The following is a 19892-nucleotide window of genomic DNA, read 5'->3' on the forward strand; positions in this document are numbered from 1 at the left end:
CTTAGTAAGTCCCTAAAGCCTAGCCCCTTAGAGCTCTCTCTACTCTTTTTTTTATAAAAAGGGGATATTTAATACGGTTATTTTAATAACAAATATAGCCTCTTCTTACCGTCCTTTTATAACTAATCACCGCCCTTTTACTAATTTAATAATTATAGTTTATTAACTTCGTAAGCTATATCGCGTACTCTCTTAATTAAGACCCTATAACGAATTAGATCGTCCTATAGCTAAAATAGTAATCTAAAAAAGAACTAATATACCTCTACTTTCGAATTCTCTATATTTTCTATACTTAAGTTATAATAAATCGCTAATTACTTAGCGAGGAACTAAATAGGGGTCTAGCCCTCTTTTAGCCTCTTCGTCCTTAGTTCTTTATAATATTCCCGTTCCTAAGTCTCGGGGTTTATATATTATTAATAAATAAACGCTAAGAAGTCGCCCTAGGAGAGGGGATCCTAGAGGCTCTTTTTATAATTACGCTATTACGTTTATAATAATAAAAATATCTTAAATAGGGCCTATTTAATATACTATTTTATAGTACTTTTTATACGAAGCTTATTACTTACTGTTACGAAGGTAACTTTGTTTACCTTATTATTCGCCTTATTATCAATATTACGTAAGCAAACTATATACCATATTAATCTACGATTTCTGTAGATTATTATAGGTATTGATTATGTAAGCAATACTGCTTATATAAGCTTACGTGAGCAATGGAAAGTACTGGAAGGTAACTGAATAATCTGGAATTTACTCGAGGCGGAATTACGTACTACGATTACGCATTCACTTACGTATACGCTTATTAATTATATCATAATTAATAAGCAATAGAATATTCTAGTAAGAGGTTTTTATGCCTATATGTAGGCGTGTATTTGCCTACCTAGACCTTTCGTTAAGCAAGCAACCTCTCATATAGTAATTCAACTATATTACTCTCTTTACTATAAAAACCTCTTTTATATACGCTTATATCCCCTATATTCATATATTCTTGCTTCTATATGAATATTCACTTTTTATATTCTTTATAAGAATATCCCACATTACCTCGTTAAAGCTATACGTGCTAGAAAATTTAAAATCGTCCCGCTCGTTATTATTATTAAGAATATAATAAGTAATAAGAATACGCTTTTTAATAAAAGTCCGAGTCTTAGGACTACGAGAAATAGGGGTAGCGCTATATATAATAATAATATAAGTAAGTACTTTATTTACTAAGAACTTAGCGACGCGTTTATAAACAATAGGGAAAGTAAGAAACTCCTAAATATATATAATAATAACGCCTTTAGGAGTTTTTTTATAATATTAAGCTAGAGCGTTAAAGTTATTTTATAGAGCGGTTATATAGCTATTATTATAAAAATAAGCTAGCTAGAGGTAACTAAGGTAGGAGATAATCTTAGCCTTATTATTAATATTAAGGATATTAGTTTAAAAAGAGAAATCTAAGTTAGTAAAAAAAAAATTTGCTAAACGATTGCTAACGACTTACCGTAATTAAGATTAATAAGTTTAGATACTCGCGGTTAGTAGCGAGCTTTTAGAGAGTAGCCTATTTAAAGTAGACCTTTTTTATTTTATTATTTACTAACGGGTTAGCGATATAAGTAATAACTTTTTTTTATATATTAGTAATATAGCTAAAAGTATAAAGAACGCGGCCGCGCTTATAAAAATTAAAACTACTCTACTCCTTAGTATTACGGAACTTTATAAGGGTATTTTAAGTAAACTAAATAGCGCTATATAACTCCTTAAGAACTTAAAAGATATTATTAGCTAATATTTTAATAATAGATTAGCGAGGACTTAACTACTTATAGTAAAATACTTTTTTTTATTAATTTAATAAATAATATACTTAGTAACGTGAGCGCTAGCGATATAGACGAGCTCGTCGATATTATAATATAGGCTAGCTAAGTAGCGTATATAGGGAGTATTATTATAGAGACCGCGGAAGCCCTTTTTAAAATTATACCCTATATTAAGTATATCCTAAATACGTAAAATAGTAAATATTTTAATAAATACTTAGTAATAGTATGATAAAAGAGTTATAATTAAAAAACGATACGGAATTAGAATATTATAAAAAAGAGAGTATAGTTATATAAGAAAGAATTCGCAGAACGGTTACTAAATAAAAAGAGAGAAGAAAAAATAAACACGCGACTAGTAATAGGGGAAAAATCTTTTATTATACTTAATAGCTTAGTAATAATAATAACCACGAGGTAAAGCGGGCTTTTATATATTATAACAGTCGGAATACTTTACTACGAATATATATTACTAACTTAGTAACTAATTAGCGCGCTATTACTAAATAATAATAATAAAGTATCCGTTAAATAAGGAAATAGGAGTAACACCTTATTCTTAAATAAAAAAGGATATTATTAACGCTTTACGGAATTTATTATAAATAACGACGTTAATAGCTTTATTATTAGTATTAAAAGAAGATATTATATAATAACTTTAGGAACTAAAGTTATATAAGGGGGGAGTAATTATAATAGATTTAGGATACGGCCGGTAATAAGATACTAATAACTTAGTAACCGGTATACGGATCTTATTATAAAAGAACTTTTTAAGAAATAGAGCCCTTATAAAGGACTTTATAAGCTTTAGTTTTATAATATACTTATACCCCCCCGACGGAGCAATCCGCCGGGGCCGTACCGTGTATTACGTATTGGGGAAAACTGGGTATATTGCGCTCCGGCAGCTTGCCCATCCCGAATTGAATGGCGGTTTTCGTATTGAAATCACTATATTGCGTTGAGCGCGTGCTTAGGATACATTGCGCGTATTATATAGTTAAAAAGTGTACTATATCGTGTGATTTCCCTTAAAAGCGTGATCCCGTTAAGGTCGATCTTTTGTGCCTATAAAGCCGGAAAAAAAAACCACCACATAATATACTTATACTTATATTATAGCCTCGCTAGTTAAGTATTTATAGCCTAATCTCTTATAGTCCTATTAAAATAATACTTTTATTTTAACTAAATAAGTATTTAGGTTACTAAAAAACTACTAAAAAAAGAGATTTATTAACCTCGTTAGTTATATTAAAATAAATATATTTATTATAATATAAGTAATAATATAAAAGGATAGTCGCTCTAAATTAGTCTTTTTTATTTATAACGACCGCTCTTGATAATAAAAGTATAGTATAAATAGCTATATAAATTACCTAAAAAAAGGGTATTTATTATATATAAATAATATACGTTATTTTATATAGGATAATGCCCCTATTTATATTATAAAGCGGATAATAGAGTAGCTTATAGCCTATAGGATTTCCTACCTTAAATAGCCCCTATATTCGCTAAACCTTAACTTAATTAAGTATTATTAGTATATAATAAAGTCTAACTTACGTAGATTATACTTAGAAGTATTTATTTTAAAAAAGAATAAGTTAAATATAAAAGAGTTTAAGTAGTAATTAAGGATAACGTAAAAAGCTATATTATTAAAAAAGATTTAGAATCTAATTAACTCCCTATTACGCTAACTTATAATAATAATTTATATACGTAGTTAGTATATATAATACTAAATAACGAACTTAGGGCTTTTTTTTATATATATTTTTGCTATATAAATTAAAAAATTAATAGTTCTGCGGCTAGTCGAAGTATGGTGGTGAAAATGTAAGAGGTTAGGTAATTGGGGATAATAGTGGGGTGTATACGAACTTTTGACACCCCACTGTACTTGCAAAAGTAATGCTCACTACCTTGCTGAACTCTAACCCTTCGCCGTCGCCTCACCATCACATACGGTCCGACACGGAGACGAACTCAGCCAAACTTCTTCACATCAAGTCCAACACAACGCCGCGTGTCCCTTCCCCCCCCCCCCTTCTGTCCATCATCTATCCCCAAAGACCCCCAACTGAACCGTGTTTCTCTACATCTCTCAAGGGTTCCGCTGCCGTAACTATGTATTGCCTTAACTCTGTTCCTCCTCAACCCAGCGAAATCCCAGCAGCAAGGAACCGCCAAGAAAACCCATTCTCCCGCTTCTCCCCATCTCCACCAAAGAAGCATTTCCCTCCGTAGGAATGACCGCAAAAGGGGGATACGGAGACTCCGCTTAACCACCGAGTCCCCACCAAACCGCACTGACATCTCGACATCTGTCTCCAAGTTACCAAGCCCCGATCGTAGTTCCGCTAACCCCGTACCCGGTCCCCAGGAGCCCACGGTCAATCTCCCGTCCGGCCGTCAACCCGAAATCGTAGCTCCACCACCAACTCAACAACAAGACCATCAGATAAAACAACCCATATCCCAGATCTACATAGCTTGACACTTTCCCTTTCTCACTTACCCTTTCTCATCGCATACCCAGTCTGCCTCACGACGCTCAATCAAGGCAGGGACCCGTTTAGGATCCCCCTGCCCTTCCCACAAAGGATAAAAACCAAAGAGAAAGCTTAAATCTACCCAGCGGAAAGCCGGGACAAAGGGAGGAGAAGAGACAAGCGCCAGCTTTCCCATAAGCCGTCCCAGTCCCAGTCCCAGTCCCAAGACCCCCAATCCCTTCCTATCCCGTCTCATGATCAACATGCCTTTCCTTCCTTTCAGCCCAAGGAAAACGGGTGTAGCCGACCGGAGCTATGCGGTGCATCACAAGAACCACCCCACACCCTTTTCGCCCCCAAATTCATGCAGAATCCCAATGGCAAATGCCATGTGTCTACCTAGTCTGTCTGTCTATCTATGCCTCATCCGTGATATCCTTTCGTCGTTCGTTCAGCCATTGGCGATCTTAGACTAGGCCCTAAACTCAAGGGACCTAGACAGCCAGACTCGAGAAACCTAGATAAACTCAAGAGGCCTAAACCCCAAGCCAAGCTGTGGCAAACACACCCCAGCTGACCCCAGAAAGATCAACGGTGTCGCTGGACCGTCAGCCTGGTGAAACAAGCTCAAGATATGAAAGGGGAACAAGCAAAGCCTCGTAAAACCTCATCAATCGCGGGCAAAACCGCAAAGCCGCAAATCATCCGGTTCCAAACCCGTCCGTCCCCGTGCAGTCTTTCCTCCAACATCCGAAGGAAAGCACGGGGATCCGCCGGGAGAGCGTGCTGACAGTTGCAACAAAAATGGCTCCATCTCTATCTAAAAGTCCGACGGAAAAGCGGCAGCAAACCCCCCTCGCAAATCGTACATCGTCCTCTCATGCCCTTGTAGATCCTCAAGATGGGGGCCAATGGGTGCCACGTGTAGTTAATCAGTGATCTTGCCGTCGCAGAGTTGTATGCGCAGCTGTCAGGGAGGGCCTGTTCGTCACGTCAACGCACATGACTCGGCGCCTTACTCGAACAATGTCTGCCCCTCGTCAATTCCTAACGTCACGACCGAGTCAATCCGTCTCTTCAGAGGGCTCTGGACGCGCGGCACAGGAAGCGCAGGGAGCACGACAATGTACGAGCGCGGGTTGGCTTTGGCTGCCGGGGCAGAAATTGCTTCGCAAGCCGTCCCAACTGGTTTTTCATCCCATCAACGGGCATGGAGCAATGAGGCACAGAAGGGAAGCAGGAGGAAGTAGAAGTGATGATAATGGTAGAAATTAAGAAGTCGATTCCAGCCGTTTCGCCGGTGGGTATAACGCACCCGGTACTAAGCCTTGTTGCTTTCACCTGAGAGTGCTTTACGGAAATCCAGGCCGTTCCACCTTGGCCGCGTCCCATGTTCCCGAGTCTGTCCTTGCTTTCCTGATCCCATCTCTCTGAAAGAATATAACCGCCTTCACGATAGCCCTACTCGTTCGTACCGAGACACTTTCGGACGACTCCGGTCTAGCAACCAGCTGTCATGTACAATCCTGCTCTTCCGTCGTCCGTCCAGTCGTATGTCATCCAAGGCTGTAGTTACTGCGAATATACCCAGTATGGCGTTCAACCGATGTTGGGTATATGATCTTGATAGAAAACGCCGACAAAAGAAATTGGATTGAAATAAGAGTCTAGGAAAAATATCTCTTGTGCGAGATGGGGCTGGAGTTATAATGTGCTTCTAATGTTGTTGATACATAGGCCTGCAACTGGTCGCTAGCCGCTCACTCGTGTCGTCGGTACTGTCGGGTCGTCGCAAATAGCCTCGGGCATAGCTTCTTAATAAGCTTGTCCGGGAGGGAAGAATCCGTCTGGATGACCGTTAATGGATGGACTTGTCAGATTTGCTGAATGTTGTCCGTAGGGCGAAGAGAAATCCGGCATCAAACCGTCCTGCATTTCCACGTCTGTCGAGTCGGGTGCGCCTCCGCCCATACTTCTTAGGCTCTGCATATCGTCTGCTATGATTCCATTGTGGTGCATTGCGCCGCTGCTGGGTCCGAAGCCTTGGGCGTTGCTGTTCGGGTCGTACATCTGTGATTCGGGCATCGCCTGGAAGAAATGTCCCAAAGTGCTGTGACTCTGGTTGTTATGGTGAACCTGTGGGTGGCCGTGATGAACCTGTGGGTGGCCGTGATGGCTACTTGTGTGTGATGAATGTGATGATTGCGATAACCGGGAGTGACTGGCCATCGGGTTCGATGACGGTACCTGCTGGTGAGGGTGATGTAATTGCGGTGGCCTTACGACCCGCTGCTGTCTGGGAACGTAGACTCTACGTTGAGACGCCATATAAGCGGCGAGGGCAGGGTTTGCGCCGCGTGATATCTTGAAGGAGAAAGGGTCGGCCGGTTGCTCAGGAGGAGCGGCAATGGTCGGTTGTCGTGATTTGTGCCCAGGCATGTGCAAGGTGCACGTATCGGCAACAGGGGTGACGAAGTCTTCGCGGAACTTTCCAATGCTGCTAGGATCAGAGCCGAGCATCATGGCGTACTGCACAAGCAGCTTGACATCTCCGACATGGCGACACTCGAGTCGTTTCCTCAAAATGCCAGACGTCTGGGGGTTCCATTGCAGAGATGTCCGTGACGCCTCGTTCCACATCGATTCGTTCCAAGCTGATTGTACCTGGCCTTGTCTGAGCAGGTTCCGTATCCTTGCTGAGTATGACCAATCGCCACTGTTGGATCCTTCGTCAAAGTGCTTCACGACGTGGCTCACGTACTCCTTGAAGGTCGCACTTGCGTCCGAGTCGCCTTGCGCTTCGAACACTTGCAGGCAGTTGTCGAAGCCGCATGCAAAGACGACTTGTGGGCAAAGGTTGACCTTGGCCTCGTCCAGGGACATTCTCGACCCGCCATGCGCCTGCTTCAAATGTGTCTTGTAGGCGCCTTGCCAATCAAATACCATTTGGCAACCACGATGACGGCAGAACCATTGCGCATTGACGTTATGGAAGTCTTCAATATGGCGCTTGAGATCGTTTTTGCGGGTGCACGTTTTGGTGATATCTTCCTCCTTGCAGAATCCGCACATGAAAGCCCCCTTTTGTTTTGAGGCACTGGTGGAGATTGATGCAGCGTCGGATGCTGTGTTGGACGAGTTGGGCACGTCGATACCATTCCATGATTCTGAGTCCTGCTGTGTCTGAGCCGCCTGTTGCGCCGCTTGGGCTTGGGCCGCAGCCGCGGCGCTACTGCTTCCACTCCGTCTACCCAGGATTTTCGATGTGCCGCGAGACACATTGGAGATGATGCTGCCAGTGATTGACGAGGTGTCGGAGAATGTTCTGATGCTCTGGGTATCCCACATGCTCGACTGGTCATCTGACAGGATAGATGACTGCGCCGACGACACAATTGATGCACCATCCGACTCTGCATCCAATTAGTTCACGGCAACGAAGGAGCGGTCAGCATCGAATGTCACTCACGAGGGCCGGTGGTTTCCTGGATAAGAAGATTCAGTTTGTCTTGGCCATATCTGTTGAGAAGGTGCTTAATCATTTGCTGGTCGAGGACGAGATCTTTCTGCGACAGCTGCCCAGAGTGCTGGGAGGAGCTGTCGGCCCCGGGCCAGGCATTTGCGGACATGGCCCCGATCGATCGGTCGGTCGGTCGTGCGTAAGGCGCTGAAAGGGTCGTCGATATGGTGTGAAAAAGAGTGTCGGCAAACCAGAGATGGCTGTATTGCGCGATTGTCGGTATGGAACGGAACGAAACGGATCGACTCGTCGTTCGTCCTTTGATGGAATGAACAGTAGAAAGAAATAAGATGGAAAAGGAGTGTATCGCAGTCAGAACTGTAGAAGAGGGCGGAAGGGTGGAGAGTGCGAGACTTCCAAAAGGCCGGGTGGCCAAGGATGTAGCGCTGGGCACAACGCGGGAACGACGAAGAAAAGTAAGGTGGTTATGAAAGGATGATCAAAGCCTGGGAAGGGTGGGAGGGGAGGGAATTGGCGCTTCTATGTATCGGGGGCAGCGATGGAATGCCTCCGAGTGACAAGGCCAGGCTGGCTTGGGCTTGGGGGCGACCGAGTAGGGATAAAGATCAGAGTAGAGAGAGTATCCGGCAACGTAGATGGTAGAGTGAGTGAGTGAGAACAGGGTTGGTTCTATCAACAACGGTGGGAGAGTGGCTTCGGTGCTTGTCTCTCTGGACCTGCATCCAAGTTGACGTGATCCGACACGGGATCTTCGCTAGTGCGGGCGTGAAGTCAGGAACTGTTGGTATCGAGCCTTGCCAGGAGCCAAGAGTAAAGGGTAATTTGATGTTGGGCGTATCCTGATGTTTGTGCGTAGAGCGAGGACGGGAGTATTTGTCCGTGTCCTCCAACGGGTCCGTACCAAGAGGCTGGTCTCTTGGATGGCGGTAGGACGAGCAGCTCGTGGCTCTCTCTTTCTCTCTGTGTGTGTGTGTCTTTCTCTAGTCTGTTGGACCCGAGAAATCGGATGGGATGAAGAAGGGACAGGGCCAACGTGCAAGGCAGTCGGCCGTTGGATCTATGTCGGGGCCGCGTTTATTTGGCTGCTAAAGTGCAGGATGTCGGGATCTCGGTGTTCCAGTTTCCCTGACGATTCAGATTTATGATTGTCTCCTCGCTGGCATCGCCCTGTCGTTTCGAGACGAGAGGGCTGATGAGAGAAAGAGAATAATGGAGAGTGAGTAAGGAGTGTGAAGCAAGTGAAAAGAAAGAGACCGCAGAAGGAGAGGAGAGCCAGGTAAAGTGTGGTGTGTGGTGTGTGTGGTGTGCCGTTGACTGAGGGGCTCTCACTCTCTGCTCAATCTGACTGTCTCGGCCGGTCTGGTTAGCCTGTCCTCCCCTGACAGCCTGGCTTGCCTGGGTTCAGACGGTCTTGGATTGGGATGGGCAACGGGCTGCGCCAACTTGAAAGAATCAGTGCTCATGCTCATCCCGGAGGTGGGCAGCGAGCTCGCTTTTGCGGCTTGCCTGTGTGCCTGTGTGCCTGTGTGCCTCTCGCTCTTTACAGAGCATCCGCAGTTGGTTCCCTGCTCTCTGTTCTTTCTGCCTCGCCCACACATACTACGCAGTATCCGTAGAGCTGCCCGAAGACCCCGTACCCTTCACTTTTTTGGGCTGGAGAAAAGTGGAAAAGCCCGCTGTATCTCTCAGGTGCTGATCCCCGTCATCTTTGCAGTGGACAAAGTGGTTTGGGAGCCGGGGTCAACAGAGGTCGCATCCAGTCAGAGGGCAGCCAGAGGGAAAATGGCCAATCTGAGGGGATCCCAGACGGGCAGCCCGGCGAGTTTCGACGTCTTGGTAGCATTGGCGTGCGATAACGAGACGAGTTTAGTGGGCGACGCCACCTCTAGCCGTCCGAGGATGGGCCAGAGATAAAGGCAAAAAGGAAACAGGAATAGGATGGTTCCCCTTTTGGGCTAAGGCAGTTGGTGTTGCAGGGCCAGTCCTGCAGGCTGGCCAGTGCCGCCAATGGGCCAGTCTCGCAAGTGTGTCTGTCTGTGGTTGCGGGCAGTACATGTATGAATTTGCGCATGTGTACCAGATCCAGAGCCATAGGTAGACGCGTGTTCATAGTCATTGATGGCTTGGCCAAAGCCAGATTACTGAGTGACTTGAGATGTGAGAGCCTGAACATCGAACATGGGAAGAGGTGGTTGTGTGAGTATCCGCCGTCCGGTCCAGCATCCGTGATGGGGGAGGATAGGCACTCGATGCAGGAGCAATGCGAGGGTCCCCTGGAAGTGGCCACCCCTCTTGGTCGGTTCGTTCCATCCGCCCAAAAATCGGATAGACTACTTGATTGTCATCATGTTGCGCCGGTTCAAGGGCCGGTTGCCGGTACGTATGTCGGCATCCAGTCCGCTGCCCTCCAGAGACTCCCAGATCAATCATTATGGGCAAGTTGAAAGTTCCTAGGTCGACAGAGGCATTTGATGTGCTCAAGGTACTTGAAAGTTACAGCTGCGTGTTGCTTCCTTGCTGGCTGTCTGAGAGAGAGACAGAGACGAGATAGGGTTGTCTTGGGGCCTTGAAGCCGGGATCGACGAACCAGATATGGCCGCTTCATCGAGTATCGAGCATCGAGCATCGAACTGGGATTGAGAAAAAGGAAGAGCACGCTGACGCCGCAAATCGCAAGCCGCAAAGAGGAGCAGGCTCCGCGTACCTGAACGAGTGCCAATCAGACGAGTGGTATTCGCTCCTAGCTTGCCAAGCTTGCCAGTGCCAGCCAAGGACCCAGAGTCAATTGAAGGCCGGGACGTGCGGGTCAAGGACGTGTTGAGGGGCCAGGGTTCATCGGCGCAAGATTGAAGACCCCTGAGGGTAGCAGTTTGGCAGGGCTGGTCTGAGTGGGATGGAGCATGGATAGCCCGAACAGCCGGCCCAGCAATGAGCAAGCAAAGCCCATCTGCGCATTGGTACGGAATACGGATAGTGGGTTGTGGGTGGCTGTCTGTCTGGCTGGAGGAACGAGGACAGGCACGTGAAGGCGAGCGCGAGAGAGAGTGAGTGCTGCGCGTTGCAGAGTACGGAGTAGGGCGGTCAATGATTTGTGTGCAAGATCAGCGCCAGCCTCGAGTTTCCGAAGCCAAAGTGCGACCAGAGAGTGCGAGGCTGTTCGACGGCAGATGGTGTGGGATGTTTGCGTGTTTGCGTACGTGTTTGCTTGTTTCTGCTGTTCTTTACGGAGTAAGGTATCGCATGGTGGTTCACGGCATTTGCTCTTTGCTGCCGATTCGCGGTGCTGTAGCAGTCGTCCACCGTGTATCCGTAAACTGTAGTGATTGATGAAGGTTGGCTTCCTTTTCCAGTTCGTGTCGTGTTGTGCGACGGTGTCATGGAAATGAGTGAGAGTATCCGTAGTGGACGCACTGGACGGAGTAGTGACGGTAGGAGCGAAGCTTGATGAGTGGAGGGAATTGATCATCGGGGAAGAGCGTGGGGGGAGCCTGGCAGTTGCAAAGCAAGGAAGGACCCCTTGCATCCGTACTTTCCATGTCCCTCCTCTGTGGTCCGAGTACCTCTGCTGGTTTGCAGGCGCAGATATCCAGCGATATTCGAGGGAAGGAACTTGGTACAGCACGTGGGTACATTTTCCCCAATGCCAACCGTCAACCTGCAGCAGCTACCAACCCACTAAGAGCATTGTCGGTAGGTACGGAGTACTCTTGACCTCTGCGCTCCTTCTCAGCTCTCACTCCTGCCCGGTACAAAGTATTTGTGTATCTGACAGGATGAAAGCACCTTCAACTTTCAGGAGCCCTCACTCAAGGTAGGTAGGTAGCACTTGAGGTACTTCGACACTGCCAGAAACATGCGCCAGGTACAGCATGCCGCGCACTCGACACTTTACTTGAACAGCGATGACGTGATTTCTGTCTTAACCCCGGGCTGCAGACCCCGCGGTCAAAGATATTTCAGTTCTCCTCCACTTCTGGGTTCCATGGCAATAACTTCACACTACTATGTATTTCGTGTACCATGGTCGACAGCAACTTACAATTTACTGGGATGCACCGAGAAGTCATTCGGTGCTCCCACATTGCTTTCTGTCAAACATTTGATGAGAGGTGGGCGGCCCCCATGAGTGTCTCCACGTGATATGCGGGTGTACAGTGTACATCACGTTCATGTCTCCAGGTCCGCTTAGATAAGCCTGCGCTGGTATGTACGTCTCTACGTCGTCCACCCTCTGTCGTCTCAATCCGAAGAGCGTCCTCTCGGATCCCCGCTGCCTCACCTCCCAAAAGCACATTAGCGACAAGCGATCCAGCACCGCCTCTGCGCGTCCCCAAACTCAAATTTCGCGCCTTTTTTCATCTCTGCTCCAACGATGCCCCCCGGACAACATGCACTTGCGAAACGAATGCAGCCTTGGGTGCTATCAGACGTCCCTCCCGGTTACCGATTTCCATCAAGAAACACAAAAATTACCGCCTAGAAACTTTCTCTCACCCACAGTGCTCACCCACGAACACTTCGACACCTTTCCGTCTCCAAGGTCCAAGACTGCAACACTGCAACGGTGCAGAGACCCCTGCTCATCCCTCCTTGACCCTGTCAATCACTCTCTCTTTCGCTCTTTAGGTTCGGATCTATGCCGCTTTCCTACAAGGTTGGGAATCCAGACGTCCATCAGACAAACAGTCAGATCAGCACTTCGTTTCACGCCTGCTGCAGACAAATCACCCCTCATCCTTCATCGGCCAACTCAACTTCGAAACCCTCATCACAGCACCACCCACAGTGACCGCTGACCAGTGACCACACCCGTGGGAAACATCGGCCTGCTGCAGGGGCTTAGGTGGTGCCGCAACACCCTGCAGCCCTCGTCCATTTCTGGCTCATTTTGATAACGACTTCGAGCAAATCACCGTCTGTCGTGCATGGGCAAGCAAACACTCGAGGACTATCCGTACCGCAAGTCGTACTTGGCTGCAGGGTGTTCTTCATCTCGGCGGACTGGCCGTGAGCAGCGTCGTCTGGCTTCCAAATTCCGCAAGCCAATCAACCCAATTTGTTCAACCAGTGTTCATCTTTCGATCCTTCGAGAATGACACTAGCACAGCTTCCATCATCTCCTACATCCCACGAGGCTTGCAACCCATGCGGATGCGTGGCAGGCTTGCTTTTCCGCGGTCAGCAAGCCTGGTAGGCGAACAGTACATCACATCCGCTTTCGAACAGGACCAGGCCAGCCAGCAGCCCTAGGCTTTCGTTCTCGAACAAGCGGGAAGAAACAAAAACCAATGTTCGATCCGGCAGACAAATGACGCAACCTCACACAGAGTTCCTTTTCTGCCCGCGTTAATTTGGTGTCGGCGTCGCCATCGTCTTTTCTCCCCCAAGTACTTCGTACAATCTGGGCCATGGTCGTGGTCTTACAGTGAACAATTACACATTCTTTTCCGCCTTCTCTTCCCACGGCAGTTCAACCCATTCAGGCCTAGGGTTCTCAGGCGGACTCCACCATTGGACGGCAGGGTGGGGCCTTCCCGATAGCCATCGTCCACGTCTCTCAGCCCACGACACATGTGAATGACAAAAAGCTCGGGCTCCATCCCGCGACACGCTTACTGCGCACATGCTGCGTGAGGACTCATGCGCGGGGAGTTTAGACCATGGAGACGACGACGACGACGACGACCTCATTGACAACGGCGATGGCTAACGCTGTACTACGTATATGCCAGACGAAGAAAAAGGATCCCGACTCATGAGTTGTCCTGAATCAACACGGCAAAGTAAAATTATGAGTCGAAATCAGGTCCACCTCGTCGTCTTTCCGCCCCCAGTGTGCAAGAGAGCAGCCCCCAAGGCGCACCTCGCCCAGTTGCATCGCATTTCGTGTCACCGACTCGAGAGCGGCTGAATGCGCTTGTTCTTCAGCCGCATTGGTCTCACCCGGGGCCGTCAGCATCTTGATATAGCGACCTGTCGGTGTCATCTCATGAACCTCGATTATTGGGTAAAGCGTTGGCTTTCTCTCAACGATAACTTTCAGCTCACTCCCCAAATGTGTGCCATGCTCCTTTGGTTGAAGCTCTTGGCTATGTAATAACGAGTAGCACAAACCTGAGAACCATTCACGTAGTCTCTGGCACCTTCATTGTTGCCACTCGGTATATGCAGATTGCGGTCTTTTCCCAACTTCCGACTTGTTTCGAGCATCGAATCCACCCTTCGAGGTCGAATTTCATCTTGCACAGCCCCCAACGCAATGCGACAATGAAACGCTCACGAACCAAACACCATCTTACTCGTCCTCTTTTCCCCCGGATAACCGTCTTTCGGCCAAACTCCGGCGGCAGCTCCGAGTCGCGTTGCGTTCGGCGCCGGCTTGCAAGTTGGAGACGCGCTTGGGGCATCCTTTTGACGGTGCATCCGTACTTGCCAATTTCTAGCACATACTTTTGTCGGCTACTGGGCCAGACTTCTTGGCAATGTGCAATGCCCATCAAGCCTGCTGGTGTCATCAACTTTGGTGTTTGCGTCGGCAGAGGGCCGGCTGCACTAGCTGGGAGGTGATACAATTCGATCCCCAGCCCGTTGATGTCGAGATCTCGGGATCGCCCGCCGCATGACTCTGCCAAGGGACCTTCTTCGAATCGCTTCTTCAATTCGGCGCATTTCTCATCTACGCTCGACAACTGCCCGACACTTTGACGGTCTTGAACTGATTCACAGTGGGACCAAAAAAACAGAACGTGTCATCACTCACTTACACTGACGGCCGTCGGACTTGATCCCGCTTCTCTCTTTCGAATCTGATTACGACAAAGTATATTCCTGGCCCTCATCTATGCGGCATACTTTGATGCTTCACCCTTGCTACAGCTCTACCGTATCATCTTTGCTGCCGGTCAGTCGGCGAAACACGGCGGGTAAACTCGCCTCCAGTGTGATTGAGAATACAACCCGTTGCCACCGCCTCTTGCGAGGCCCTGCGATCTTCAAACAGACAACTTGTCCATTTTGCCAGAACCATTGTTCCGTACTTGTGACCATTGTCCTTCGTGGCTCTCGAAGCTCAAGTGTAGAATATTGCTAGCATAAGCGCAGTAGAGCGTCCCGTGATGATACGATGGATACAGGACGCGTCAGGGCATAAATGCCTACATGATGGGTGATGTTTTCCTTGATATTGTGCTGTTTTGCTCGAGTGATGAACAGAGACTCAATGCCATTGCCGACCAGTGCCTCCCGCGAAGCAATGCGACATCAGCCCGATAGGGAAAGCTGCTCTTATATCAAAAAGTGCTCTCCGTTGCTCCGTCCCGGGCAACGCTCCTGAAGGGAGCACTCGTATCCATCTCGTCGGGTTGCTTTACTCGAGGAACATTCGGGCAGGGTTGCCAAGGCATTCTACTTCTCCCTCGCACGTACAATCATCACCATTCATCGTCGTGGATTTGCTCCTACTTTGGGATCTCGTAATCCCAGCGTTTTCTCTCAAGTTCAATGCTACAAACCATAACAAGCGCACATGTTCGAGTGAATGGGTTCGTGCGAGTGTAGGGATTTACTACACTTGCGGGAAGAGACAGCTAGGCTCAACTGACTGAATCCCCTCCCCCAGGCTATTCTATCTGGATAGCTTGACGAAATGTGCCAATGATTTCTGAAGAGGAGTTGAAGATCCTCAGATACATTTCCTTCACGTCCTCACATCAACCATCCATCCAGGCGGAACAATATCTCCGCAGAAGCTAACACCTGTCTCCCGAACATCCCTCAAATCGACCACGTTATGTCCCATTCCACACATGTACGATGGGTGACGACTATTGCACCTGAGCAATGTCTCGCAGTGTGCTCTCTCTGCAACACACATTAGCATTCGTGCCATGGGATGCCTAGGAGCGAACGAGCTACTCACCAGATGAGAATTCAATCAACATCATCAATCTTGAGTGAGGAGACCATGCCCTCGATACAATCAAGCTCATGCTTGGCCTTGGCCTCGATCTTAGGGTTAGCCTTCTCTTCACCCGCCTTGCCCTTGCACTTGCCGTCGGCAGCTTGCTTTCCCTCCCGCTTCATTCTTTCCGCCTCGTAGTACGCATCCGTAGCATACTCCTTGGCCTCGTCAAGAGACGCGGCCACGTGGAGCACGCCGGTACACATGCCATCAGGAGTCATCTCAACAATTTTAATCTCCGCCGGCAGCTTGTCCTCGTGGGTACTGTTGCAAGGGGCGAAGACAACCGCCTCGTCGACCATCTGTGGCCTGCTGATGAGGTAGGCAATATGCTCCCCCTTATCCGCGCGCGCCATGATATCTGCTTCCACAAGGCGCATCTGCGTCTCAACCTCACGAGTAGCACCGAAGCCGCCAGCCATTCTCTCCGCGGGCGTGGCACCGCAGAGGATCGCCTGGAGAACCGTGTCTTTTTCTCTCTCCTCCGCGGTGCGGCTGCCGCCGATATGGTCAAAGACGTGGGGATTCTTGCGGTACCACTTCTCCGCCATGATTGAGCGGACGGGGGGTACCTTGTCGCGATGCGGTCGGAAGAGCTCCTCGATGCGGGCGGTGATGGTCTCCTTGCCCTCAGCGATCCAGCTCTGGATGGCGGCGGTGGAGACGCCGTGGTCGAGGACGAGGTGGCGGTAGAGGATGAGGAGGTTGCGTCTGTCGGCCATTGTGAAGACGCACTTGAATCGAAAGGCTTCGATGACGTCCATGTCGGTGGGGATGGTGTTGCTTGCGACGTGGGCGCGGAGGGCCATGGCTGGGGTTCTGTTGGCGCGGGCCTGACGCTGAGCTTTGGCAGCTGCTAACATGGCGCTGGCGACGTAGGCCTGCTTGTCAATTTTGGAGAGCGTCATGGCGGCGTGATGGATGTAGATGCAGTAGTCTTTCTCGGCGTTGTTTGGGAATTCCAGTCAGGAATATGTACTGAGGTTGGTCTAATCAGTAGGGAAAGTCAGCTGTGAGATTGTAGATCGAGAGATGTGTGATGAGTCTGGCAGCAGAGAAAGACGTCGTCCTTACGATGTTAGAAGTCGTTCCCGACTTGGGAAGCAAGTGCGGCAGGAAAATTGTTGTTGAAGGTAGGTAGGAAGAAGAGAAGGAAGGTGTCTTTCTGGAAGCCCAGAAGAGAAGGAAGGAGAAGAGGAAGGAGAAGAGGAAGGAACCTGCTCCAGTCTGACAAGTGCCGTGCGCGGCGAAAGAAGAGCTCTCAGACAAAAAGTAAGAATAGCGGCTTGCTGCAGGCTGAATGGATCACGGTAGAAATTTCAAACGCCGGTAGTTGATGTGAGTCTTTGGTCAAGTTGTAGCATATCGTTTCTGCGTTTGCATCTCCACAGCTCGGCCGTGACCTCTGTCAGCAGATGGAAACGTTGATCAGGCACAGCGGACATAGACATCAGAGATTAAATACTGAAGCTCTTTGTGAATTGTATTCGTTCTGTGGGGGGAGATTTCAAGACATGAAGTAAGTAGACTGACACCAAACAAAGCTGTCGATGGGATCGTCTTGACAAGTCGGTTGTAGAGACAAAAGGGGACAGAATAATGGCAAAGAAGCGCATCCTACATGGCTTCCTAAGACTTTTCCTCGTATCTGCATAAAATGCTTGTATTCAATGATTCAATGACGAAGAAAGCGAACGAGTAATGCATATGGCCGAGCTGGTCACAGGCTTGGAAGGTAATTAACTCTGGGCGAAGACTACAATCATCATACACCCCTTTTCTTCTTCGCTATCTTGAACTTAGCTCCTCAAGTACAAGACGATGCTAATATCAACGGGACTTTTCGATCCCAACTCTGACTACTTGGAAGAGCCCTCTCCGGAGCTTTGCAGTCCCCAATCCCCAGTCCCAAGAACGATGTATGCGGAAACAGTCTAGCCTCCTGCGCAAATCCAATCTCTAATTCCATCCAGCTGTGGCAAAATTCACCACCAGGAAGCTCGCCCAGAGAGGTCGCCGCGTTTCTAAACCTCAAATCCAGCATACAGAACCTTCTCCATCATCCCGGCCGCCGCCCCAGCCTCGACCTTGGTCTCGCTCCCACAATCCCCAAACTCCTTGGCCTCCTCAAACGCCTGCTGCCAAAACTCCCATCTCCTGAACGAGAACCCCGCGCGGCCCTTGAACCGCGACCCGCACCTCCATCTCTCAGCACTGCTGCTGCTGCTGCTGCTGCTCTTTCTCGCCTTCTTCCCGTTGGATTCTCCCGTCCCCTCACTCATCGTCGTCTGCTGCGGATCCTTCGCCGGCGACGTCGCCTCAGACGTCACGGAGAGATGATACAGACGCTGGCACGAGTGAATAGCCCACTGCGCAGCAGCCATGAGCCGTGCGTCGGCACCGTCACGGTCACTGGCATCTGACGAGCGGCGGTCTTCGAAGGCGGTGCGAAGTTGCTGGATGGCGTAGTCGCGGCCGTCGATGAGGTTGTAGGACCAGAGGAGGGAGGCGAAGGCGTTGAGATTGATCCAGCGGGTGAGGGTTTCCGTTCTGTTGGAGGACTGGTATGGTGCTTTTAGGCGTTTGCTTCATGTTAGTAAAGATATTGTTGAGAGGTGCCTTCAGGCTTGGTAGTGTAAGTAGGCTTACAGGTCATGCAGTCTCTGATGACTTGGTTAAGATGGTGAAGACGACTTAATTGCTCGAAGCCATCCTACAAAGCCATTAGCACCAGCGATGTACAGCCGAATTCAAGCTGGAACTCACTACCGTCACCGTAGCCGTCGTCCTAGGCGACAGAGCTAAATGGTCGAGAATCACCACTAGATCAAGCATTGCAATATTCCCAGAGGGTGTCTGTTGCGCCAACCCCACGAATAACTTCCACACAGACTGTAAAACATCATCAGAGGGCCGATGTGCTGGTATCAGAACCGCAATCTCGACCGCGACCTTGCGGAGCCTCTGCGGGTCGTTCATCTCTGAAATGATGGCCCTGCGAATAACCTCAAACGCCGCAGCATCGTCAAAGTCTGAGGCGTCTGGTGTGTGCTTCCAACGTACGACTGCCATGTTTCCTCCCGTCAAATCGGCCAGGAATTCTTCATCGTTGGGAGCACGCTCCATGGTTGGTTCGAAGCGAAAACACTTGATAAGTAACTGTGATGGTTCAGGTTCCGGCTCGGGGAGACGCGGAATCACGATCGTGGGGGTCTTCGGGAAGAATTCCGGGAAACAATAGTTCAATTAGACGTCTTCTTGCAGGTTCTGTGACATGTGCTGCTCCCAGTCAGGGATGTATGCCCCAAGCTTTTCTGGAGAAAATGATGAGGTCTCGAATTCCGCGGATGGAAATTGGGGAAGAGGAAGCATTGACTTTTAAGACGCCTAGCTCTATGTTTGCATGGATGGCGACATGGAAGAGTGTTGTTGATGAGCTACATCCTCGGTCATCACCATGAAGCTGCACCCACTAATAGGTGCGCCGGTGGGTTATGCGGGGAGGCACGCAGCTGGCACCGGCAAACCGGCTTTGTGGAGGCCCGCACATACCAAAGAAGAACGTCCGTTTGTCGGCATCAGAAAGCCGCTAGGTAGATGAGATGGCAGCTTTTATCAGACACTAACTCAACTAGGGTTACTATCATCAGCATGAAGCCCCCATTGTTGGCATTGCATACATCGGAGAAGCAAAGGCTGGTCAAGCCGGGTGCCGGGTCTTTTCAGAGTGACCTCGAGACATGGATCTGGCAAAAGGCTTTCACGGTGTAGATCAAGGATAAGGGTAGACATGAAAGTCCTATGAGATGCGTCCTAGTTATGACAACGGGATGCCTTTCTGAAGAACCACAAACTTAATTTTTTGCTCATACGAACCTCAAATGATGGTCAAAGAGGTTCAAAAGGTCGACTTTTACTCTGTCCTGTTGCAATATGCTACGTACCTTGAGGGTTTCATTGATACAAAATCTAGCCACAGACAGGAGAACACGCCGGTAAACAATAGTTAGATATCAATGCTAACGTGGTCGCCGAATGTCAAAGGTTTTGCTGTTGACGAAGGTGAATATGACCTTTCGCGTGGTGGTCGTAAG

General features: G+C 48.6%; 6 protein-coding genes across 6 annotated transcripts; 1 reads left to right on the top strand and 5 right to left on the bottom strand.

The window, feature by feature from the left end:
• Window positions 1-5709: 5709 nt before the first annotated feature.
• On the bottom strand, window positions 5710-7986 carry CLUP02_12034 (uncharacterized protein; the record flags this gene model as incomplete). Its single annotated transcript, XM_049290998.1, has 5 exons — window positions 5710-5857; window positions 6122-6227; window positions 6283-6536; window positions 6600-7770; window positions 7827-7986. 5 exons carry the CDS (start codon window positions 7984-7986, stop codon window positions 5710-5712), a joined length of 1839 nt encoding a protein of 612 aa, XP_049148143.1.
• Window positions 7987-8680: 694 nt separating this feature from the next.
• CLUP02_12035 (uncharacterized protein) lies at window positions 8681-8983 on the top strand (the record flags this gene model as incomplete). The annotated part of the gene is made up of 1 exon (XM_049290999.1): window positions 8681-8983. The coding sequence occupies one exon, from the start codon at window positions 8681-8683 to the stop codon at window positions 8981-8983; it is 303 nt and encodes a 100-aa protein (XP_049148144.1).
• Window positions 8984-9723: 740 nt separating this feature from the next.
• CLUP02_12036 (uncharacterized protein) lies at window positions 9724-11304 on the bottom strand (the record flags this gene model as incomplete). The annotated part of the gene is made up of 6 exons (XM_049291000.1): window positions 9724-9855; window positions 9916-10111; window positions 10173-10252; window positions 10325-10359; window positions 10426-10722; window positions 10800-11304. 6 exons carry the CDS (start codon window positions 11302-11304, stop codon window positions 9724-9726), a joined length of 1245 nt encoding a protein of 414 aa, XP_049148145.1.
• A 1967-nt stretch (window positions 11305-13271) lies between these two features.
• CLUP02_12037 (uncharacterized protein) lies at window positions 13272-14885 on the bottom strand (the record flags this gene model as incomplete). Its single annotated transcript, XM_049291001.1, has 6 exons — window positions 13272-13394; window positions 13498-13590; window positions 13651-13885; window positions 13968-14547; window positions 14603-14628; window positions 14713-14885. The coding sequence occupies 6 exons, from the start codon at window positions 14883-14885 to the stop codon at window positions 13272-13274; spliced, it is 1230 nt and encodes a 409-aa protein (XP_049148146.1).
• Window positions 14886-15767: 882 nt separating this feature from the next.
• On the bottom strand, window positions 15768-16706 carry CLUP02_12038 (uncharacterized protein; the record flags this gene model as incomplete). Its single annotated transcript, XM_049291002.1, has 1 exon — window positions 15768-16706. The coding sequence occupies one exon, from the start codon at window positions 16704-16706 to the stop codon at window positions 15768-15770; it is 939 nt and encodes a 312-aa protein (XP_049148147.1).
• Window positions 16707-17822: 1116 nt separating this feature from the next.
• CLUP02_12039 (uncharacterized protein) lies at window positions 17823-19170 on the bottom strand (the record flags this gene model as incomplete). The annotated part of the gene is made up of 4 exons (XM_049291003.1): window positions 17823-18370; window positions 18448-18511; window positions 18565-18957; window positions 19051-19170. The coding sequence occupies 4 exons, from the start codon at window positions 19168-19170 to the stop codon at window positions 17823-17825; spliced, it is 1125 nt and encodes a 374-aa protein (XP_049148148.1).
• Between the last annotated feature and the right edge of the window lie 722 nt (window positions 19171-19892).

This window comes from Colletotrichum lupini, chromosome 6, assembly GCF_023278565.1.
Source record: "Colletotrichum lupini chromosome 6, complete sequence".
NCBI classification, from domain to species: Eukaryota; Fungi; Ascomycota; class Sordariomycetes; order Glomerellales; family Glomerellaceae; genus Colletotrichum; species Colletotrichum lupini.